General features: G+C 39.3%; 1 protein-coding gene across 3 annotated transcripts in view; it reads left to right on the top strand.

The window, feature by feature from the left end:
• The first annotated feature begins 262 nt into the window (after positions 1-262).
• LOC150082578 (protein CBFA2T1-like) overlaps positions 263-17,430 on the top strand; it is a 38,222-nt gene continuing 21,054 nt past the window's right edge. For 2 of the 3 annotated variants that reach the window (XM_090378694.1, XM_090378697.1), the window contains exon 1: positions 263-536. In XM_090378694.1, the coding sequence (XP_090234820.1) occupies positions 467-536 (70 nt within the window). In that variant the 5' untranslated portion in view covers positions 263-466. Of the gene's footprint in view, positions 537-4,503; positions 4,879-17,430 lie in introns of those variants that run through there. The other variant, XM_090378696.1, reaches the window with a different exon arrangement.

Here is a 17,430-nt window from a genome sequence, read left to right as displayed (position 1 = left end):
CGGCGATGTGGGACTAGCCTCCCTCTCCATCTCGCGGCATTCCAACAGCCATGTGGTTTATCTCCCCCGAGAGCCGCTGGATATCGTCAACCGTCAAGCTCCGTATTTCTTTCGTCGGCGTCGGCCCGTAGTCATCCGATCCACAAGAGAGAACGAAGGAGAGAGAGAGAGAGAGAGAGAGACGATAGAACCAGCGCGCAGACACTAAAGGCGGGCGAGGGGAAAATAAAAAAAAAAAAAAAAAAAGAAAAAATCTAAAGGCCGGCACAGTTAAAAGTTAGGATGGCGTAGTGTAGAGTGATGATCGTCTGTCAGAGGCCGAGCCAAACTGTAACTGTTTACAGCGGTTGCCGGTAGACGCAAACCCCCGACTTTGGCAACAGTGCTGTTTAGGATCCGACCGCGCCAAGGTCGACTCTACTTTTCGACAACATTTCTTGGAATTTGGGAAGTGCGTGTGGGCCAGATGAACACCCTGTTGACCATAGCGAGACCTTATTATGAACTTAACGAATCCTGCCTCAGAGTGCATACGGGTAAGTACGTTCAATTTTTATATTAAATACGATCATTTTTATACTCTATCGTCTGCTATCTCTGTCACTGGTAATTATGATGTCATTCCGCGTGAGTGGCTTGGAAATTGACAGAAAAGTTTTTCTTCCAACAATGAAAAGTTGAATTTTTCAGTTTCGTTTGGTAATTTTTAAGTTTCGTTTGGTAATAAAGTTTTATTAGCGAATATCTTATGGAAAGCAATAAAATTTGTCAATTAAGCGAAATATTTAAGAATTTTATTGGGAAGTAATGTGGAATTTCATGTAGAATCAGAGCGTGGTTAAATTATCTTCTGTTTTGATAGATGAATATAAAATCCCACGTGATGCAAATAGCGTTTTCGAGTATCGCTTTTCACAGATGATTGAAGACAGCAGGTGGAGCTGCGGCCAGTTTACGATTATGGAAATGTTTCCTGTTTACAAGCAGGAACGATTATATAACGCGCATTGAGTAAGAACTGTCACGTGTTCAACGACCAGTGTATAACGACGTCAAATTTGAATCGTTCCTTAACTTTTTTGGGATGTTTGCTACAGAACGTTTTCGTTTTCTCGTTTTGTTCTTTTTGAGGGAAGAAAGAATGAGATGATCAGGCACCGAAGGACGGGACGAGTACAATCATCGTTTGATTTCTATTAACTCGCTCAAGATCACCCTGATAGAGGGTAGGGCACCCTTATATGAGGGGAGAAAGAGCAAGATGAACAAATAGGAGAAGGGCAAAAGAAAGATGGCACACAGAATCAGATCAATGAATTAGACAGAGAGAGAGAGAGAGAGTTGTTGTTTGTTTGTTTTGCTGTTGGCGCATTGGCTTCTGTGGCCATATCGCACCTCCCAAAGTCTTTGCATTTTCTATTCTGATCCAAGCCCGAGGCGGGATTCGAACCCGTGACTTTGGGTTGCCAGGCAGGCACTTTACCCACCCGGCTAGCCCGGTCGGCAGAGAGAGACAGAGAGAGAGAGAGAGAGAGAGAGAGAGCGATTTAGTAAAAGAGTGAAAGAGGTAGAGAAAGAAAGAGTGAAAGTAAGAGAGATCAACGAATTAGAGAGAGAGAGAGAGAGACAGAGACGGCAAAGAGGGAAAATAAGAGAGACAGACAGAGAAAGAGAAAAAGTAAGACAGAGAGAGAGAGAGAGAAGGAGAAAGAAAAAAAGAGAGAAAGTAAGAATTAGAGAGAGAGAGCAAAGAGGAAAAGTAAGAGAGCGAGAGAGTTAGCGAAAGAGTGAGAGAGAGAGAGAGAGAGAGAGAGGGGGGAGAGAAAGAATAAGTGAGAGAGAGAGAGAGAGAGAGAGATCTAGCAAAAGAGTGAGAGAGGTAGAGAAAGAAAGAGAGAAAGTAAGAGAGATCAATGAATTAGAAAGAGAGTGAGAAACAAAGACAGCAAAGAGGGAAAGTAAGAGAGACAGAGAGAGAAAGAAAAAAAGAGAGAAAGTGAGAATTAGAAAGAGAGAGAGCAAAGAGGAAAAGTAAGAGAGCGAGAGAGTTAGCGAAAGAGAGTGAGAGAGAAACAGAAAGAGAGAAAGTAAGAGAGAGAGAGAGATAAAGAGTAGAGAGCGAGAGAGGGAACGAACGAAAGAATGAGAGAGAGAGAGAGAGAAAAAGAGAGAAGAGAAGAAAAAAGAGAGGTGAGAGAGAGTGAGAGAGCGAGAGAAAGAGAGGAAGAGTTAGCAAAAATGCGTATGTGTGAGAGAGAGAGGGGGGGGGAGAAAGAGAGAGATTATAATACAGAGATGTTAAGCAACAAAGGATTGAGTAAAAAGATAAATAGATAAATGAGAGAGACAGATAGAGAGAAAGAAAAATCAGTAGTACAGAGAAAGAAAAACAAAAGATTGGCAAAAGTAGATAGAGAGAGAGAGAGAGAGAGAGAGAGAGAGAGAGAGAGAGAGAGAGAGAGCAAATAAAAAGATTAAGAGAAAGAGAGAGAACGGGGCATGGAAACATTAGTAGTAAACAGAAAGAAAAAAGGAAAAGAGAAGGGAGTAGGTAAATAAAAAGGAAATCGAAGAAATTAGGCCACCGTAGCCACGTGGTCAGGCTCGAGAGTGCATAAGTACACGTGCTTTGAATGACCAGGGTTCAATCCGTGACTGCTAAATACGGTGCTGTTCCTTGTATTCTCTCTGTCTTGTGAACTCCTCTGACCCTGCGTTCCTCCCGGAGTATAAACAGAAAATTTATTAAAAGATTGAGCGAAAAAAAAAGATAGATAGATAGATGGTAGAAAGAAAAAGAGAGAGGGAGAGAGCGAAAGAGATAGGGATTGGTAATACAGAAAAAGAAAAAAACAAAAGATTGGTCGTAAATGGATAGACAGAGAGAGAGAGAGAGAGAGAGAGAGAGAGAGAGAGAGAGAGAGAGAGAGAGAAAGAGAGAGATTGATGGGTAAAATCAAAGCCAGAGAAATAGCGCAGACAGTACAGTGAAGAATAGACAGCGAGAAAGACTGAAACATCAGAAAAGAAAGAGAGAGCGATCGTAGAAAGATGCATTGAGAGAGAGATAGTATAAAAATCCACGGATTAATGCTGCAGTCTCAGTGATTAACAGTAGGGAGTGAAAGAGAGTGATCGTACAAGACAGATGAGTGACAGAAAGGAAGAGCAATCGTAAAAAGAAAGATCAGTAGGGCCCGAAAAGATAGTGAAAGAAAACTATAAAGGGATAGAGAGAAAGTTCGATAAGACAAAGCAAGATGGAGAAGGGAAAGCAGTCAGTATAAAGAAAGACAGATGGAGGGAGGAAATAATCGGGAAAATAAATGATGAACTGCGCAGATAGAAACAGAAAGAGAGAGAGAGAGAGAGAGAGAGAGAGAGAGAGAGAGAGAGAGAGAGAGAGAGAGAGACTGACGGTACACAGGGAGGTTTCAAAAGAGGCGTCGAAAGCACGGACACGACAGATTGAAAACAAGAAAGACAGACAGCGAATGATAGTAAGATAGTACAAAAAGCGATTGATAGCAAGCAGGGACAACTGGAGAGATTGATAGTGCACAATTTCTGGCTGATTCACTTTTCTATATACAGTAAACTCTCGTTAGAATGCTTTCGAGGGGAACTATCCCTAGAGGGCGCTATAAGCGGGAGAGCGTTATAAGCGAGATCCACTCTTTAAGATCAGCGTTTCATATTGGTTTTTCTGTTCTCTTTTTTTTTATGCACTCTTAATGAAATAATGGTTAATAAGTAAGACAAAAAAACCCACACGCTTAATGAAATTTTAAAAAAAAATTATTAAAATAAACTAAATTGTCTTACTGATTATAAACACACATTAATATACTATAAATGTACTGAATAATATTTTCATTCACTCCATAAGGCTAACCGTGCAGTCGGAAGAACGGAGAACGTTAAAAGCGGGGGAATGCTATAAACAAGGTTGTTATAACGGGAGTTCTAGTCGGTTGTTCTGGTATTCCAAATCCGAAATTCTGAGAGTCGCACGATAAATACCAAGGGTCTACTTTATCCAATCAAATACAAGCATCCGAATGACGTCACTATATATTAACGTACATGCCTAATGGTGACGTCACCATTTAAAGACATTAAATATTATAATTTTGGCCAAAAGATCTGAAAGTATATTTATAAAAGATCAAATTGATTTACAAGAAATTTTATTTACGAACGCTATCTCTTGCAGAGGTCACGAACTTACCACAATCCGTCAAATAGAGAAATACCAACCCCCCTCCCCCCAAAAAAAACCAAAAAATATATGAAAGACAGATAGAAGCAGTCCACCAAAAGATTTAAAAAAGAAAACGCTTCTATTCGTGGCGACAGTGCCCTGTTTTCGCCTGCATCCCACCAGCAGCAGTTATCCAATCGCACCAGTGACGTCATACCCATTACCAATGTCACATGTTTCGGTGACATTAGTTTTTCCCTAGAATACAGTGCCGCATGGTCAGGGTGTCACAATTCACATGAACACTATGCTAACACTAAGACCTTCCTATTGATCGGTACTAGTTCTCTCTAATTGGCAAGAGAACGACGCATGCGCCGATGTAAGAAAGAGAGAGAGAGAGAGAGAATAAGAGAGAGGGGTGAGAAGCGAAGGATGGACCATTACAGGAGGTCCAAAGAAAAAGGCTTCAAACTCAACTGTACATCGCGGGGGTAGTCAAACCGCACGCGTAACTAGAGTGGTATTTCGGATGCGCACTGGTGTCGTTTGCCGTGAATCTCGTTTGGAGAACCGGTGAGTGCAGGCCTCGGTGACTGACTGGTCGAGAAATTTCCGTTTGAAACGGAGTAGGACGGTTTGGTTCGTTATTGGGGAGTGTCACTACCGCCGAGGTGAGTACAGTTTACTTTATTTCATCTTCTGTTGGTCCCGTGATCAATTGCCAAAGTCGGAGCGTTCATAAGAGCTCCGCTTTGAAAATTTCCTCTAAAGATTACCCTTCCCGATTCTCTCTCTCTAAAAAAAATCGCATTTTATATAACTTCACCTAGATCTCCGGATTTAATCTTCTTTCTCCGGGGTCTCCGGATTTTATTTTACTTCAAACTCTAATTTTCGCGCTTTTTTTTTTTGCATTTCAGCTTCTTATTGGTAACCTTTTAACAAAACGAGTTGTCTTCGACAATTGTTTCGTTCAACGTTGCCCACTTGTTTAAACAACCCACTGGCGAAAAAAAAAATAAGAAAATAAAAACAATAATAACGCTTACACTACATTAAAAGTATTTAATATAATTATCCAACTAATATATCATTGTGTTGAAGATGTACTTCCGGTTTCGCTTGTTTCTATTTATTTACTTTTGTACTGTAGGATATTTTTTATTTACAAACGAAAGTCGGATAATTGGACTTTAAAAAAAAAATAAATCAAAATATTTCGCGCAAAAAAGGTACATTTCAAATGTAAATTTCGTGTCAAACCAATCAAACTTCAGCTATTGACAACAATACAAAACCAGCTGCACGTTCCACGTGCAAAAGCATGTCGATTACATTAAAGTTTATTTATTTTTATATAGGAGAAGATCCGCCATCTTTGTTGTTGTCGATTTTAATTTAAGTCTTCCTGACGAAAAGGGGGTGGAGAAGAGGGGGTGGTTTGAGAAATGAGGCTCTCTATCGCGCTTCCCGGAATACCCAAACTCAAAAATTCCTTTATAAATAGAAGGAGCGCCTGCCTTTCAGTTTGCTCTCCCCTTAACAACCGAGAAAGAGGGACGACAAGTCTAAAAGCTCCGAAAAGCCCACACGGGTCAGGTGCAGATGGCACGTGGTTTGAAGCATGACGTAGCTAGCACGAAACTGCCAACAGCACACGGGTCTCCCGCCAAGATCACGCTGCAAACAAATCAAGGCGGCGAAAGGCGACAGCTAGTTAAGACCTGACGCCAAATGAATGGGATGGTGCTGTCAGATGCAGCGAGCGGCCGAAAATCCGCGTTCATAACCGGAGCTCGTGCAGGTTTTGACAGCACTGCGATTCTCCTCGTGGCTCCAATTGTTTAGAGCATGACGGCTGGCGTTGACATCCGAGAATGGACGCAAATGAGGATGTCGACAGCCTCCCGCGTACCGTGCACCCAACTCGCACCAATCCTATCTTTACTCATTCCACACGCACTCATCATTAAAAAAAAAAAAAAAAAGAGGAGGGGGGGGAGGAGGAAGAAATTTAAAAAATGCGAAAGCCGCGATGGATTAACATTAATTAAAAATTTATGCTTTTTCTCCCATAGCTTATTATTCTTACCTGGAGAAAGTACACGCTCTTTTTTTTGTCGTTTGTTTATTTCTTTTTGAGTAATAAATGTCACTTCAGCTCCCGTTGCTGACGTAACAGAATTTTTAAAACGCTAACAGCGTTTTTAAATAGCTGCTAGTTAAAAGCGAATGGTAATTGGCTACCCATAGCGCACGCGCGTACCATCAAATATTTTTATTTCATCTACTTAGTACATATCTGAAAAAGAGCAACTCAAAATATAGCAAAAAAAAAAAGAATACTATTTTTAGCCCATAGTTTCGTTTGAGGCGTGGTAGCGCCATGGATGCGCTTCTTTTTATCATTTGTTGGTTAATAATTTTTTTTAGATAGTTCTCTTCATAATTTTGTATCTTTAATGTGTCCCATTTCGTTTGTGAAATTTAATAAGGAATAATTTCTTTAAAAAATTTTCAAAAAATTTAAACTATAAATTTGAAATACTTAGAATTCAGAATGTGAAATGAAACATGAGGTCTTGTGCATAAATGGTCATGGTCCATATGCGACGAACAGGGACGGCTACCAAACAATGTCGCATATAACAGGAAAAAAAAAAAAAATGGAAATTTGTCGATTTCAAAAAGCCTTCCATCTTGTTCGCTTGGTGTGTGACGTCATGAAAACACTTCATTTTAGTTTCCTGGTGTTTTCCTTATTAAATCTCAGCCTGCGAAAGAAATCTTTTTTACTTTATTTTAGGCAACAGACGCTGGTTGACTCCCCCCCCCCCAGAGGATATGTAATATCTGCCTGTCTTTCTCACACTTGGAAAATATAACGGATGTTTAAACACACCCAAACAGATGTGAGAAATATATCTTTCCTTTTTTAACAGTTGTCTGAAAACGGACTGCTTTTCTCTGTCCGCATTGCGTAGAGAGACAGAAAGAGGGTGCGAGATTACTGTTTGTACAAAAGCACTCAAGGTTGCTATGGGAATTGCGCGAGGAGGAAGAAAACAACTAGCAGGATCACGTGACAGACGAGAAGGACAACTCTATTCCGTCCCCAACACCTGGACAGGCGTGTGGCCACAACACAGCTGATTGTTGATGGCAGTGTATTAAAGCTTGTCGATTCCGGCCCTGACCTCACGCAAGTTGTCGAAAACAATGGCTCCAGCGTTCGTGCAGAACACTGTAATTGTCGCCTCTCTCTCTCTCTCTCTCTCTCTCTCTCTCTCTCTATTTCTGTCTATCCGTACTTGAATTGTACCACATTCAGAGTTCAATGACTCTGGCAACAGATTCCGTTATTCCATCATCATGTCACATGTCCCTTTCTTTGTGCTGTATAGTGTAGTTCCTCCAAGTATATACTTTAAAGATGTTAGAATGAACTCATCCCAACTTCTTCAATATCTATTGTAACATATCCAATAGAAAAAAAGAAGGAAATTGATATAAAATAATAAATTAAGCGAATTTTTAAAATATTTTTTCGTAATTTAATAATTTTAAATAAATAATTCATTTTTTTAATCATTTAGTTGACTATGAAATAATAATCTGTGAAAATTAATAAAAATCAAAATTCCAATTTTAAATTACAAATAACGAATTTAACGATTCAAAAAGGCTAAAAATTTTATAGATTTTTTATTAATTTTTATGATTTTTCCGAATTTTTATGATTTTTTCGAATTTTTATGATTTTTTTCTGATTTTTGTCTGAAATTTTCTGAATTTTATAAAAATTCGAGGGAAAAAATCAATAAAAAAATAATAAAAATAAACGGATTTTTTTTTGTAACAATATTTTTTAATTAATTTTTTAACTATTTAGTTGATCATTATTTTTATTAATCTGTGAAAATTAATAAATATGAAAACTCCAATTTAAATTAAAAATAATGAATTCAACGATCCAAAAAGGCTAAAAAAATTTCTGATATTTTCTGAATTTTAGAAAATTTCGAGGAAAAAATAAAAAATCAATCAATAAACTAAATGGATTTTTTTATTTTTTCGTAACAATATTTTTTAAATTAATTAATTTTTAACCATTTAATTGACTATTAATCTGGGAAAAATAAAAATAAAAATTCCAATTATTTATAATAAATAATGAATTTAACGGACCAAAAATGCTAAAATTTTTATTAAAATTTTACGAATTTTTTTCTGCATTTTTCCGAATTTTAGAAAAATTCGAGAAAAAAGCAATAGACAATAATTAAACTATTATTATTGACATAAAACTATTATTAGTTTCATGTCAGTTGTTGAGTTGCCGATCACCTGATTTTCACCTATTTTTTCTTAGCAAAATTTTTAAAATAAATAATTAATTTTTAACAATTTATTAACAAATAATCTGCGAAATTAATAAAAATCGAAATTCCAATTTTAAATAACAAAGAATGAATTTAACGATCCCCAAAAAAGGTGAATTTTTTATTGAAATGTTATGATTTTTTCTGAAATTCTCTGAATTTCAGAAAAATTCCAGAAAAAAAAAAGAAAAAATCAATAAAAATAATAAAACTAAACGGATTTTTTAAATTGTTATAACAATATTTTTCAAATAAATAATTAATTTTTTAACCAGTCGCGTGAAAATTAATAAAAATCAAAATTCCAATTTTAAATAACAAATAAGGAATTTAACGATCCAAAAAGGCTAAAATTTTTATAGAAATTTTCTGATTTTTTTCAGTTTTTTGTGAAATTTTGAATTTTCTGATTTTTTGTGAAATTTTGAATTTTCTGATTTCTTGTGTGCTATCTTGTTCTGATGACGTCACATACAAATTTTTGTGTCAGTTTCCTGTGTGACGTCTCATTGCTACTTTAATCACGTGATGATGCGCGAAGTGATGAGGTTTTATGTCAATTGTTGAGTTGCCGATCACGTGACTTTCACCTAACTGTTTACAAAGGCTGTAATTTTAACTGGAGAAGTTAATAGATTAAAAATAAATTAAATATTCCTGAATATACGCAATCTCTGAAAATAACAGGAAACGAAAGGAGAAATGACAAACTAGACTGTGTAAAGCTTGAAATTAAAATAAATAAATTTGAAAATAAAACACAAAGCACGAATGCATAAAAATCAAAATAAATTCTCTTTAAAGCCTATTTTTGTAGAAAATTCAATACAGGAGATCCGTTGGAAGTTATGAGATTTATACCATCGTTTCCAAGTCGTTAAATCACCTAATTTGGCTGCCCTTTAAGCAAAGGGACCACTTTCAACAGCACACACCAAATAATTCACACAAAGTAGCCGGTCCTTTTGGCTTTCCAGCTGGTGGCAATGGAGAGCCCCATTATAGTGTCTGCGTTAATTAATTAGAACGTGCCATATGTGAAACGCTAGCTCACACACACACATACAGGGCTCTCGTATACGGCTGACGCTCGCCGTAAGTTGGCCGGTGACGTCACTGAACCAACGAAGCGTACTCCAGTGGTAGGAGGGAGAAAATTGGACACATAACATTACGTAAAATGGCCTTGCAATATATCGAGCAATATATCCAGGAAATGAAGTTATATTGGGTGGTGCCACATGCATGATCTTCCTTGAAGCTGTGTCCTGCTGGGGGGGGGGGGGGGGGGGTGAAAAACAGTTCGAAAACAAATAAAAAACCTACATACCAGCATAGTGTACTAAAATTTGTATTTCTTTCTAAAGGGAGGGACACGTTTTTTCCAGATTCAACAACTTAGCAGGTCGCTTCTCGCACGGTTTGTTGAGCTGACACGTTACCGGAAGTCATCAATCACATTACTTCCGGTTCTGAGAAGCTAGCAAATGACGATTAATCAGACTTCATAATGGTGTGACAAGGACAGCTGAGATTGAGAGAGAGAAATTGTGTTTTTGTTTAGCGATGGGAGGGAGATGGGTCCCCCTATTGTCAAATTTTATTGAGGGTCTGAGATTTTACGTTTACTTTTCTGGATTACAAGAAAAATTATATATTTTGTGACTGTCAACGATGTTTTCCAGCTATTCGTGTAAAAAATACACCGGACTTCGCCAGGTATTCACAACTTTGTGTCCCAAATTGAGACAGATCGTTTACAACGAAGATTTTTTTAAAAAATAATACTCAAACAAAACCGTAAGCCAACCACATTAGAGAATACACACAATTTTCCGACACAGTACGCCGGTGCCTCGTGGCCTTAAGTACCTTTGCACAAAAACAACGCATTATGTATAACTTACTGACGCGCATGCGTGAAGAATATTGTTGGAGAAACTGAATAAACCTACAGTGTCTCTTTGTGAAGATGCAATGAGCACGCTTGTTTTATAAAAATGTTTTTTTTAATAAATTATTAAAATTAATCAGAATTTAAAATGCGGATTTATTCCTGCGCATTTTTAAAAAAAAATTAAAAAGTCCACGAGTTCGTTGCGATATTTCTGACTGCAGCCTGGATGAAAATCAACATTGGGGGCGTACGGGGGGATGGTTGTTACCCTCAACGGCTTTCCATCTGTAACTTTATATGTGTGTGTGGGTGTGCGCGCATGGTCGAGGGGATGGTTAATTACTACCTGCTTCATCATGGCAGTTTGCCAAGGCGCACCTGTTCCCGCCATCTGCGACGCCTGCCGCTGTTAGGGTCGATTTCTCTTTCGCCTTCCCTTGTTGCACCGTACCCATGTCGTGACTTGTGAAACGGGGCCCCCCCTTTAATTAAAAGAAGATTTCAGGCAGAAGAGAAATTGGCGAACTTCCCAGAGAACTTGAGACATTTGAAAATCACTTAAACCTTTAAGCCAGGGAGGGATTGCTTTTACAACACGGGTGTTTTATTTCCGTTTCTCCACCCCCTCAACTTCATTTTTCCACTAATGTGAAAGCTCACATGAAGATGGTAATTTGTGGGAAAATTCCTCTCTGTCGACTGTGTTTCGTGAGTGCTTTTCCTGCACGGAGATAACAAGGTTGCACGCGCGCCTTGTGCATACCCCCGATGTGGTGTCTACTGGATGTTGCCCAATAACTGCAACGAAAACTATTAAAAGAGAAGCACCATTTTAAATTAAAAACCATCCTCTCTCTCTCTCGTGCCGTACCCACCCACCCACCTTCCCCAAGTGAATGGATTCCAAATTAAATAAAATATAAAAGCGCTTAAACTTTAGAAGTTTCCCAAAATATTTGGGAAACGTCTAACATGATTCCGTCATTAAATCAAGTATCTTAGAAATTTTTCTCAACTTTTACGTTTTCTTAAATATCTGGGACAAACAGCAGGCTCTCGGATAAAGTAACGTTGATTGCTTTAAAGGATCGATTTATTTTTAAAGCGAGTATTTATCTTAGAATAAATTGTACAACGTTTCGGTCTCCTTTTTACAGAACCTTCATCAGATCAGAATTGATTTTTACGATAATTGAAATGGACATTTTTTATGCAGCATTTACTGTTGGAATTTTTGAGGCTTCAGATTGGTGGATGAATTAACGAAAAAAAAAAGAAAAAAGAAAAAAAAAGAAAATTAAATAATTGATGTTTCTTAGAAATATAATTTCTCAGTAAATTTTTTTATTTTTAGAAATAAATAAATGGTTATTTGAATGATTATTTGATTAACAGAGAAGGAAGCCATCCTTGAGAAAGAATGCGTGTTTGAAATCATGTTCATGAGAATTTTTTTTTTGTCTCCAGTGATTCCTTAACACGCTCCCAGAGTTTGGCACGAGCTCTCAATCGTCTTTTAGACAATTTTTTTCGCGAAAAAATATTTGTATGATTATACAATTCACAACATTTAGAAAGTGCAATTAAAAACAGAGGGGTAAGGGATTTTCCACTTCATTTTCCTGTGGAAAATCTCTTACTCCTCCTTTTGTTTTATTACAAACATCTCCCACCTCATTCTTCATAGAGGACAGAGAGAAAGAGAAAGTGGGAGAGAGAAATGAAGAAAAAAAGAGAGGCAGAGAAAATGAAAACAAAAATAAAGATGGAGGGAGAGAGAGACAGAGGAAAAGACAGAATGAAAGACAGAGAGTCGGAGGAGAGAATAAGAAAGAGAGAAAGTGGGAAGAGCGAGAGATGGAGAAGAGAAAAAGAAAGATATATATATATATATATATATATATATATATATATATATATATACAGAGAGAGAGAGAAGGGAAGAGAAGGGAAGAGAAAGAAGGGGAGAGAGAGAGAATAAATATAGAGTGAAAGAGACAGAGACTGGGAGACAGTAAGAGAGATAAATTAGAGAGAGAGAAAGACGGAGAAATACAAAAAAGAAACAGAAAGAATCGAGATAGATAAGAGAGAAAGATGGAAAGAGGGAGAGAGAGAGAGATGGAGAGATTGCAAAGACACAGAGAGAGAGAGGGATAGAAAGAAAGAGAGGAGAGAGAAAGACAAAAGGAACGAGAGGAGAGAGAAAGACAAAGAGAATCGGAGGAGAAGGTAAGAGAGAGAGAAATTAGGAGAAAAGAGAGATAATTAAGTGAGAGAGAGAGAGAGTGAGAAAAGGATGGAGAAATTGAAGAAAGAAACAGAAAACGATAGAGAAAGAAAGATGGAAACATAGCAAAGAGAGAATGATAGAAAGGTGGAGACGGAGAGAGAGAGAGAGAGAGAGAGAGAGAGAGAGGAAAAAAATACAGAGAAAGAAAAATATAAGAGCGAGAGAGAGAAAGAGAGTGGGATAGAAAGATAAAGGGAACGAGAGAGAAAAAGACAGAGAGAATCGGAGGATAAAGTAAGAGAGAGAAAAAGACAGAGAGAATCAGAGGATGAAGTAAGAGAGAGAGAGAGAGAGAGAGAGTGAAAGAGAGAGAGAGATAAATAAGTGAAAGAGAGCGTGCGAAAAGGATGGAGCAATTGAAGAAACAGAAAAATATAGAGAGAAAGATGGAGACATAGCAAAGAAAGAAGGGTAGAAAGAGCGAGACGGGGAAAGAGAGAGAGAAAGACGAGAAGGGAGAGAAAGAGAAAAAAATACAGAGTGAAATGCAGTCGTTGGAGAGAGTAAGAGAGAAAGATGGAGAGATAGCAAAGAGAAAGAAGGAGAAAAAGGCGACAGAGAGAGATAGCAAGAGGGAAAAAGAAGGAGGAGAAATTTTAGAGAGTAAATAGAGGGCGAGAAAAAACTAAGGATAGAAGCAGAGAGAGAGAGATAGTATGAGTATCAGGATTACTATACAATTGAAGGAAGGAAGTGTCTACAGCAGAAAAACAAATAAATAAACACCCTTTTTGAAACTACGTTTTTGTTTCCCTTTATGGGTGTTGTCCGAAAAGAGTGAGGATGCCATCAGCATTTCGTTCATTACGACTCCATCTCTGCGATTAACCACCCTGCCAACACTCGCATCGTCTGCAAAAATCGTGCTCGCTGCGCCTTCGTTAATAAGTAGCGAAAGCAATAAGGGACCCAACGCTGAACCATGAGGGAACCCACCAATATTAGGTCTACGCATTGTGCGTAAGTATTCTTTTGACTTCTGCTAGGTGGTAGCCAGTCTGCCCATTTTTCTTTGGCTGTTCTCCTCCAGGGTCGCAAGAGCTAGGGGGGAAATAGATAGAAGTACGGATGATCGAGGGGAAGGTGTCCTCCAAGGGAACAGTTAGCTTCTCCAAAGACGGGGAAAGGAAAAACACACAGCTGGACAGTTGCGAGTAGGTCGCCATTGCTGATTGAGATGACCCAAACGTCATCTAATTCATCAGATATTGGCCGTGTTCGGTAGATTCCAGCGAAGTAGTGCTATGTCAAGTCCAGGTCCAGTCGTAAATGGCAAGTCATATCCGGTCAGTAATCAATCCAGGAAGTTGGGAAGGTGTCATGTCCGGTGATTTTAGTCTGTGGCGGAGGGGAGTCTGTCACTTTATTGTTTCAAGACCAAGAGTTAGTCAATGTCTTCTGAAGATCTCTCCTACTATGCTGCCGTGGTGTTGTCATCTGCAAGTACACGGTGGTGGTTTAGTAGAACTCGTCATTTGAGGAAGAGGTCCTGGGCAAACCTTGATTGTGCAAAATAGTAACGTTCCTGTTTATAAGTACTCGTTTCCAGTGGGAGATCTTGAATTGTGGTTTTGAGGATGGCGTGCTGGTCTTCGTACAGTGGACAACTGTACAGGAGGTGAATCCCAGTCCTCTTCCTATCCACGTGGGCAACTCGGGTTCTCAATAATGTCAATGGAGGCTAGCTTGCTGTTTATAGATCCATGGCCCGTTAGTAACAGCGGTGTACCACCCTGGGCAAACCCAGGGGGAGTGAAATGGTGTAGGTGGATAGCGAGGCATTTATGTTATGCTTTGATGTTGTTGCTCGGGTTCGTGGTGGTCCATGATGGTCGTTGTCCAACCTCCGAGGAAATAACGAATGCCCTTTCTGATGACTTCCAGATCCAGCGACACAATTCGCGCAAGGACCTCGAGAAATGTGGGAGAGAAAAAGAAGAAGGCAAAGAGAGATGAAGAAAAGACAGAGGGAGATAGAGAAAGGGAAAAGGTAGGGAGAAATAGAGGGGGGGGGAGTAAGTAAAACAGAGAACGAAAAACAGAAAGAGAGAGAAAAAGTGAAAGAATGCGAGTGACAGAATGAACAGACACAATTTGGCCTCAGTAGCCATGGTGTCGTTAAGCCCGATGACAACAACAACAACAACAACAGCGAGTGACAGAAAGATAGACAAAGAAGACAGAAATAGAAAAATCGAAGGAGTGGAAAGAAAGTGAAGAGAATGAATGGGAAAAAGAGAATTAAGGAAAGTGCTGGAAAGATAGCGTGCAAGAAAGAAAGATAAACAGAAAGAGAATAAATAAATGATATATCAAAAAGGAGAAAGAGAGAGAGAGCGGTGGAAAAAAGAGGGAAAAGAGTGCGTGGAAAAGAGCAGGAAAGAGAGAAAGACAGAGAAAAAAAGGGAAGTTGTGTGTGTGTGTGTGAACGGAGACAGAGAGAAAGAGCGAGCAGGAAAGAAAGAGTGCGAAAGTGAAAGGGAAAGCAGGAGAAAGAGAGAGATGAAGAAAAGAGGGAAAGTGTGTAAGAGAGAGAAAGGAGGAAAGACAGTGAGAGAGAAAGAAACAAGTGGAGGAATGAGAGACGGGAAGAACACAACAAGACAGAAAGAAAGAAAAGGAGGCAGAACGGAATGATTGAATGAGACAGAAGAGGAAAACATTTACTGAGGGAAAGACGCAAAAGGGAAAGAAGAAGACAGAGAATAAGAGAACGAAAATGGGCCAAAGAGAAATGAAAATTAACTGAGGAAAAACACAGGAGCAAAGAGAGAGAGAGAGAGAGAGAGAGAGAATGAATAATATACAAACAAGGGAAAGAAAGAATGACAGACTGGAAGAAGCGCGCGAGAGAGAGAGAGAGAGAGAGAGAGAGAGAGAGAGAGAGAGAGAGAGAGAGAGAGGATGGTTGAATGAGAGAATGCAGGTATTGCTATGGATGTTTTGGGGCTCAAGAGGAGAATGGAGGAACAAATTGACAAGAGGGGAAAGCAGGGAGGAGAGAAAGACAGGGAAAACGAGAGAGAGAGAGAGAGAGTGAGAGAAATAGGACGCAATGTGAGAGATGGTTAATCTGCCGCCGTCGCCCGTGTCCCCCAGACCCACCCCTGATGCCGATCCCTGTCGCATCCCCACCAAATCCTCGCCACCTCCGCATTAATCTTATCTGTGCGACGTCAGCCATAAACACGGAGATCCTTACGTTGGCGAAGCGGAACTTTACCGAAAGCAGCAGATATGCTGGTGCCCGTAGGGCTCCGCACAGAAAACGCTTTACCGCTACCTTCCCTTCCTGCTTTCTCTCTCTCTCTCTCTCTCTCGTCCTTTCCAATACCCGCATCTGGCACGGTCTTGTGCGTGTGTGCGCACGGCCCGCATGTGGTTTTAGCCTTGATCGAAACGCTCTCGTTATTTACTGCAATCGCCAATCGATCCCGGGGCTCCTGCAACATCCTCGTGATTACCTTGTCGGTCGGGCTGTGTAATCGCTGAGGTGATATAAGTGGGAGGGTAAGTGCTGTCTGTTTCATCGCTCAACTCTATCAAAACGCCACTTTTTTCTTCTTTTTCTTTCTTCTCCCTCGGGGGGGAGGGGGCACCTCATTAACGTAAATCACTGTTTAATAGTACGCGCCCATAACTTGTGCGCTCGAGTGTACACTTTGCGCGCTGCTCGCCGTAAAGTGTACGCTTCCCTAAATATTTCGTCGGAACCGAACGCGGCCGTTTTGTATTCGCCAAGGAGACCCAGGTCGCGAGGCGTCGTTGTACGAATGTAGTGTGTTCTAAGGCTTGTTTCTCCCCTTTTGCGAGATGAAAAATAGAGTTGGGCGCATCTCGCGTCACTTTTTTTTTTTTTTTTTTGCACGATTCCGTTTTGTGTTTCATAGCGTTCCGTGGTGGCGCTGTTAAACTCCAAATATGAAACGCAGTTTTCGGGGAATCGGTCTTTATTATCTGTCATCTATTATCAGTTCGGTTTGAGCACTCCGAGAAAAACAGCACATGCGTCCTGAGAACATCTGTGTCCACACTAGGAAGAAGCAGACGGAAGCGTTTCAGCTGTTTGCTCGTGATCAGCGTCTGTTCAAACGCGTGACAAAGGGGCAGATATCGCGTACTATGTAAAAATTTCGATGCAAAATCTATATACGCCTCAATGCAAATAGTTAGCGCTATAACCAGCCATACGACATTTATAGTTAGTGCTCCCATAATGCAACACGGCATATGATTTAGAAACTATTATAAAGGATTATCGTTCTCTCCCGGCCCTTTAGAAACTTACAAGATAAACATTTAAAAAAAAAAAAGAATGAAACAGTTTCCTATTAAAGACAGTTTCCTATTAAATTCGCATATGGTTTCTAAGGAAGTTCTAAGGAACTACGAACGCGCTTAAAAATACCCAGAAACATTTTTACCTAAACAAACCTCCTTCACACCCTCCTCCCCCAAAAAAAAAGAATTAAAGAAAAATTGCAGTCCTCCCTAATATTTTTGTTAACATAGTATATAAAGTGTACCTTTGCAAGTGCCATAGTAGTTATTTTCTCTAGTAAACTGTTTTTTATCCAATAAGAAAACAGACCACAGCGTACAAACAATTTGCAGATACGACACGACTCCTCGTGGCCTCAATTGCCTTATT

Source organism: Mastigoproctus giganteus, chromosome 7, assembly GCF_048544385.1.
Source record: "Mastigoproctus giganteus isolate SK-2022 chromosome 7, ASM4854438v1, whole genome shotgun sequence".
NCBI classification, from domain to species: Eukaryota; Metazoa; Arthropoda; class Arachnida; order Uropygi; family Thelyphonidae; genus Mastigoproctus; species Mastigoproctus giganteus.
Note: the sequence above shows the minus strand (reverse complement) of the source record. Positions and strands in the feature narration are given on the sequence as shown.